Source organism: Lineus longissimus, chromosome 19, assembly GCF_910592395.1.
Source record: "Lineus longissimus chromosome 19, tnLinLong1.2, whole genome shotgun sequence".
NCBI classification, from domain to species: domain Eukaryota; kingdom Metazoa; phylum Nemertea; class Pilidiophora; order Heteronemertea; family Lineidae; genus Lineus; species Lineus longissimus.
This window is the reverse complement of record NC_088326.1, coordinates 9,234,927-9,242,206: the sequence shown is the minus strand read 5'-3', so window position 1 is coordinate 9,242,206 and position 7,280 is coordinate 9,234,927. Positions and strand designations below refer to the sequence as shown.

The 7,280-nt window shown below is 44.7% G+C and overlaps 2 protein-coding genes across 2 annotated transcripts; both read left to right on the top strand.

Annotated features, from left to right (window-relative positions):
- Window positions 1-1,740: 1,740 nt before the first annotated feature.
- Window positions 1,741-5,280, top strand: LOC135502800 (uncharacterized). The gene has a single exon (XM_064795904.1). The coding sequence runs from the start codon at window positions 1,741-1,743 to the stop codon at window positions 5,278-5,280; it is 3,540 nt and encodes a 1,179-aa protein (XP_064651974.1).
- Window positions 5,281-6,359: 1,079 nt separating this feature from the next.
- Window positions 6,360-7,280, top strand: LOC135502799 (uncharacterized). Its single transcript, XM_064795903.1, has one exon. It carries the CDS (start codon window positions 6,360-6,362, stop codon window positions 7,278-7,280), a length of 921 nt encoding a protein of 306 aa, XP_064651973.1.

Sequence of the window (7,280 nt, the reverse complement as noted above, 5' to 3'; positions counted from 1 at the left end):
TAGGCTATATCATTTATCTTCTAAACTTGGGAAGTCTAAATTATATTTCCAGTCCCTGTGCCACATTCAAATTTCCTGGGATGATTCCTTGAATCCATTTCCTTTTGGGGAATCCCCATCCAGTCTCTTTCTCAATCACAGTTCTCAATCATGTTTCACATGCATTAAACACATGAACAAAAGAGTGCATGCAGAAGTTTAGATTTCAATTCGATTTTATAGCAGGTACTGTAGCCCCTTCCATTTATACTTAAGTCCAACAGTCCTGGCACTTGCAAAATACGTAAAATGAAAAGCTTGACGAATTGAATCTATACTTTTATTCTTTTTTAGAACCAGAATGGCAGAACAAAAACGATTTTACCTGGACAACAGACTTGCTGGAGAAGGCCCTGAATAAACTGATAGAAAAGCATAGACGTTTCCTGACGTTAAAAAAGCATGGACAATCAACAGTGGTTTACCAGGAAGTGGCAAATGAAATTGGCAAGAACTGTTCACAGAAAGTAATCAAAAAACGTCCTTAAAACTTGGGGCGAGAGTTCAGGGAAGTACAGAAGACCCTTAAGATGTCTGGAATGGGAACAGACGGAAAACCCAAACTGCGCCACTCAGAAACGCTGTATGAAACATACAATGACTATTATGCGCTCTACTTTCCATCTGGTGGCACACACAAGCCAGAGTGTATTATAACTCCCACATGTATCTTCAGTTTGGTCAAGAGAAAGCAACTGCTGAAGGTGGTCGTTCACGAAGTAATACTACGTCACCTGGTCCAGATTGGAATTGGAATGTTGGCAGGGACCACACCTCAGTCAAGGTAACATTTGATGCAAAAGCACCAAGGCGACAAGTTGGAAAACCAGTCCTAGTGCAAAAGTCTTATTATTACCGTGATGTCATTTGGGACAGATCGATGAATACATCATATTAACAAGTTTGCTCACCCCTCAATTTGGACTGCTCCAAGAAAATTGGCGGGTTTCACTTCATTAGGTAAAAAATGGCTGAACAAAGACAACTGATACTCTTGCTCTGACTGATGAGCAAAGGGAGGTTATTCGTGGTTTCTTTAATTTCTATGATTGGGACTATGTGGAGATATTAAATTCAACTTCTGGGAATATAAGTGATCAGGACAAAAATGAAACCAATGGGCCTGCAAGTGGAGCAGATGTAAATGATGATCCAGGACAACCAGACTCACCACCACCACAAGCTGAGGGCATGGTCGATCGAGAGGACCTTGTTGAGGGTATTGAAGAGGGTAGTTGTCGGGAATTGTCATCCCGAATATACTAAAGTACATCAAGTGTCAATTCAGCCCACGCTAGGTCCTGGCGACTGGTACAGAAGACATCCGTTTCTGGTACATTTCACCAATCTAGGGATGGTCACTCAGGTTCTGTTTATCTTAAAGGCCTTCCCACACCAAGAAACAGGAAGTGACTCATGCTTTCTTCAGAAGCCAAGGTTTGGCAAGATTAGTATTATAGCAAATAAAGTTAGTTCTCTGATGGTAACCAAAGAGTTTGCCTCGTTCTATAGCATCATATCCCCAAACTTCCACATGGTGTCGTTGGACCAGGATTTTTGGGTTTTGCAACACGGAATACGGAATACGGAATACACAACGCAATACTACGGACGGAATTTACGGCGACAAATTCGCGGATTACGGAATAAACACTGATACGGGCATCAAGTTTATTACGGACAATTGAATTTCAACTCGGCATGGCAGACGAGAACGAAGAGAACGAAACCATGGAAACGGCGGAAACGGTTCCAAGGGAGAAAACTCCTGAGGAAATAGCGGACTTGAATCGCAAGTATAATAAACGTAAGGCTCTAATCAAGGCCTTTGATCGTGAATTCGAGGGGGTTGAGGACATTCTCTCCAAAGAAACCCCAAACAAGGCGGAACAAATTCTGGCAGAGGCCAGTCTTGAAGAACTTAAGAACATATTCGACAACGAATATGAATTAAATAACGATATCGAAGCGGAACTCGATGGCGGCGAATTCATCATTGAAATGGATAACATTATCGTGCGGCGGAGTCATGAGCGAAGACGTCTCATGCGTGTAAAACTGTTCGTTGAGGATTTCAAGGAGCACGCAAAAGCGGAAACAAAGAGGGAGAAACGGGACGGCACACCTTCGTCGGCAAAAACGGCAAGGTTGCCAAAACTAAGGCTTCCCATATTTGATGGGACATTCACAAAATGGACAGCCTTCTGGGAGACAATGGAAGCAGACGTGATAAACGGTAACTTTTCGGATATTACAAAATTTAGTTATATCCTAGGGCAATTAAAGGGACCAGCGCTGGATGCGGTCACAGGCATCCACGCGACGGGAGATAACCTCGAGACGCTGACGACAACACTAAAGGAGAGGTTCGGGCAACAACGGAAAATTGTCCGAGCTCACGTGTGCAGCATTTTCGACTTGGAGCCACCCGGACATAGCTACGCAGCACTGAGCCAGTTCTACAACCACGTCATGGGAGACATCAGATCGCTCAACAACCTGGGCATCGACACGGAAGAATGTGCGGCGTTCATCATCCCAACGATGGAGAGGAAGCTGCCGAGACAGTTCCAGGACAAGATGGGGACCAGCGGACAGGACGGAGCCTTCAACCTGAAGGCGTTTTTAGAAACTTTCGTAAAGCACCTGAACAATCTAGGAGAACGTTTCAGTAGTGAAAATCGCGAGAAAACCAAACCCGCTGAAAGTGTGAACCGGAAACCCATCTCTGCCGCAACCTTAGTGTCCAACAACGGGACAAAACCAAAATCATGCGTGTTCTGCGATGGAGACCATTTTCCATCAAATTGTACAAAGGGTGATTCGGATCGATTCGCGGTGGTCAAAGCCAAGCGCTTATGTTTCAATTGTCTCCGACCGCACTCTGCCAGGAATTGCAGCAATCGCAAAAATTGCAACGTCTGTAATCGCAGACATCATTCATCTCTGCATAATCACTTTGCTCAACATTTTGGCGCGACGAATGCTGGTGAACAGCAAGGCGGTTCTAGTACTACTCAAACATGTGCGATACCGCGTGAAAAATCACGGTGTCCAGTAGGCCTATCCGGTGCAGGCCTATGCGACAAATCAGAGTCGGGAAGTGTCGTAAAATTAGAATCCAATAAGTTGGACAGGCCCAATAAGTTGGATAGGCCTAACGGATCGGAACGCAAAACTAGGCCTATAGATCCTGCTGCTGTAGCAGCTGAGTCGGCAGAAAACAACAAAATTGTTTTGTTGGAAACGGGTCGTGTCACCTTAGAAAATGGTGATGCACAAATTAAGGCAGGGGTACTCATAGATCGGGGCAGCATGCTGTCATACATTCGCAAAGATACGGCTGTAAAATTAAAACTCCAGCCACACGGTAAGCAGTACCTAAATGTCAACGGTTTCGGGGGTCATGTTAGCAAACGGTGCTACGACATGGCATCGGTTAATGTAGCTACTAATGAAGGGCCGAAGGTCATGGATGTCTTAATCACAGATGAAATTGTGAAGCCGATAAACCAAAGCGGATGGGAAAAATGTTTGAATCATGATTACATAAAGGAATTACCCCTAGCGGACAATCTTGGTGCCAAAACTGGCAAATTAACCATAGATTTACTCATAGGATGCGATAGTGCATATTTGTTCTTGGAAAATCGCATTATCACGGGAAAACGTGGTCCCACTATACAGTTTTCAAACATCGGTTGTTTCTTGTCAGGCCCATTAGAAATAATCCAAGGGGATAGCGCTGATGCCACGACCGCCGTGGTCGGCCAAGGTGACAACGAAAGTGAGGATCAGGAGGCGGAATTGTTGAAAACTTACATGGAATCAATAACGGTCAAAAATGACGAAGGAAGCGATGGTAAGTACGATGATCAATTCCTCTCAAACTACCTTGATAAAATGCAATTCAAAGAAGGTCATTATTATGCTCCACTCCCCTGGAAAGATGACTACCCGGAGTTAAAAACCAACGTGGACGCCTGTAGGTCCCGCCTCAATCAGGTTACATCTAGGCTTAGAAAATTGAATCTTGCTGATCAATACATGAAAGTAATGCAAGAAAATCTTGATAAGGGGTATGTCTCAGAGATCAGTGATGCACAGGCCTTAAAAGAATCAGATTGTCACTTCATGCCACATTTTCCGGTATTGAGAGAAAGCGCAACCACTCCTGTTAGAATAGTGTTCGATGCTAGTTGTGGTTCGCCATCATTAAATGATTGTTTACACGGTGGGCCAAATATGACACAAGATCTGGTAAGGTTGTTGATGTTATTTCGGACGGGAAAGTATGCTATCAGTGCAGATCTGGCCCGGGCTTTCTTATCGGTTAGGTTGCTCGAGTCGGACCGGAAGTATGTGCGTTTTTTGTGGTACAAAGACAACGACATGACGAAAGAAGTTGTGCCGTATACCTGCAACACAGTCATCTTTGGTAATGTCAGTAGCCCATTTGCCTTGGCAGTCACCTTGCATAAACATCTGACTCAGTACAACACACCTGTATCACTAGACATGTTGGCAAAGACATACGTTGATAATTTGTTGTCAGGGGTCGGCTCAGAATCGGAAGCCTTAAAGTATTACCATGAAGCTAGAGAAATCATGTCTTCGGCAGCTTTTGACTTACGGCAATGGGCCACAAACTCGGAAAAACTGAATGAGAAAATACACGAAGACGGTACAAATGCAAAAGCAGGTCCACAAAATGTCCTTGGCTTAAAATGGCATTGTGTCAGGGATGAGCTTTCGGTTAGCGAGAAACGGTTTGAAAAGGACAAGGTCCACACAAAAAGAACGGTAGTCTCAGAGACTTCTTCGATATTCGATCCTCTTGGTCTTGTGGGTCCAATGGTTGTGCCAGCTAAAGCGTTCGCAAACAAACTGTGGGTTGAGAGTAAGTCTTGGGACGAGCATCTGACTGAGGATCAGAAACATGAGTGGAATGACATTCGGGTGTCATTACAAAGAGCGGATGAGATGAAATTTCCAAGATGGTTGAATCTTGAATCAGATAATCAGTTGGAAATCATTGTGTTTTGTGATGCATGCCCAACTACGGCAATCGGGTGTGTAGCATATGGTAAGCAAGGCAACCGGGTCACATTGCTGGGTTCTAAGAACAAGGTGGTATCGCAGAAAAACAACAATCTGACGGTACCAAAATTAGAATTGCAGGCCATGGTGATGGGAGCCCAATACGCAGATTACTTGGTCAACACATACAGGGACACTTAGTGACTTACGCAGGAGTAAACGTAACTCTCCTCACTGATTCGGAGATAGCCTTGTATTGGGTGAAATCTGACAAAAAGTTGCAGCAATTTGTCAAAAATCGGGTTGACCTGATCAGAAAGCTCACAAAGGTCGAGCAATGGTTTCACGTCAGAACGGCTGACAACATTGCTGACATAATATCACGGGGTACAACACTCCAGGGACTGGGGAGCTCTGTTTGGTTACAGGGACCCAAGTGGTTAAAAGACGACAGCATCACTTGGCCAATCAATCCCCTAAATGATCACAAAATTGAGACAGTGTTGGTAGGGAGTGTAGAGGTGGAAAATGAATTTCTTCCAAAAAACACTAGGGTAGGCCTAACACAAATCATGGATGTCCAACGCTACAGCTCCTACACCAAACTGTTAAAAGTGACCTCATTGGTCACCCGAGCTTTCAAACGTGGAATTCAGGCCAAGAGCAAAATTTCAGCGGACGACATGCACGCCGCGGAACAACTATGGATTCGTAGCACTCAACAAGAGGGGTACAGCGATGTTCTGACTTATCTACGGGCAGAGAAAGCAAAGAAGCAAAAGCTTCCCAAGCGACCACCATTGGTCAATCAACTAGGCCTATTTCTCGCAGACGATGGCATGATTCACTGCAGGGGGAGGGTGCGTAACGCAAATGTCGAATTGGACAGGAAGTTTCCGATTCTACTTTCAAAAACTAGCTTTTTGTCAACGCTGATCATCCGGGATGCGCACCAACGTATAGTGCATTATGGTACTGGGGCAACAATGTGTGAACTCCGGAAAAAATTCTGGATCACATCCATGCGTTCTACGGTTCGTCAAGTTGTCAAACGTTGCGTAATCTGTAAGGTTGTAGCTGGAAGACCTTACTTGACACCACTGGCACCAGAGTTACCTGAGTTTCGGTTAAATGAACTAACCGCATTTAGAGCATCAGCAGTAGACTTTACAGGTCATATTTACGTTCGCAATAGGCCCACAAACAAGGTACAGAAGGTCTATGTAGCATTATTCTGTTGTCTGACAACTAGAGCGGTTCACTTAGAAGTAGTCCCAGATATGACGGTTGAGTCATACTTGCGTGCCTTCAGACGATTCACATCAAACTGTTCGACACCTAAACTTGTCTACTCGGATAACGCCAAAACCTTTAAGGGCGCAGAAACAGAAATCAAACGGTTGTTAGCTAACGTGAGTGGTGAAAGAGTTCAGAATCACCTTACTAGAAACGGCATCTCTTTCAAATATATACCGGTGCAGGCTAGTTGGTTTGGAGGTGTGTATGAACGCCTTATCGGGGTAGTAAAAAGCGCCATCAAGAAGACGCTTGGTAAGGCTCTGGTTGACAGTGATGAATTAAACACCATGGTTAAAGAAATACAACAAGTTGTAAACAACAGACCGCTAACATATATGTCGTCGGAGCCAACTGAATTAGGTTTACACGCGATCACTCCGAATCACCTAATTTTCGGTAGAGATATGGATCTCTTACCTCACCAAGAGGTAGAAAACGCAGAGTTCGATCCAACATATGACGGGAAAACCGCACTGGAAAAAATGGCACACCACAGATGCGTATTGATCAATCATTTTCGGAAACGTTTTTATGACGAGTACGTGGCCGTGTTACGGGAACGTCACATGTACGAAGTAAGTAAACAGAACGCCACAGCAGACACAATACGCTGTGGGGACGTGGTCTTGGTTCATGATAAGGATGAACGTCGGATTAACTGGAAATTAGGAAAGATCGAAAGTTTGAATACCGGCAAAGATGGGTTGACGCGTTCCGCAACTGTGCGCACAACATCGGGTAAATCAAACCGTGCGATTGGAAAATTATATCCCCTGGAATTGCATGTTGGTCCAGAGGAAGTGCCGCCAAAGGCGGGAAATCACGTAAACGAAGGTACGCGACCGCAGCGCGCAGCTGCGAAACTCGCACGTGAACGGATACAGAGACAATCTCAAGACTAA

What these genes read in the sequence shown, in the direction of transcription:
- LOC135502800 (XM_064795904.1), top strand. Translation starts at nt 1,741, where the DNA reads ATGGCAGACGAGAACGAAGAGAACGAAACCATGGAAACGGCGGAAACG.
- LOC135502799 (XM_064795903.1), top strand. Translation starts at nt 6,360, where the DNA reads ATGACGGTTGAGTCATACTTGCGTGCCTTCAGACGATTCACATCAAAC.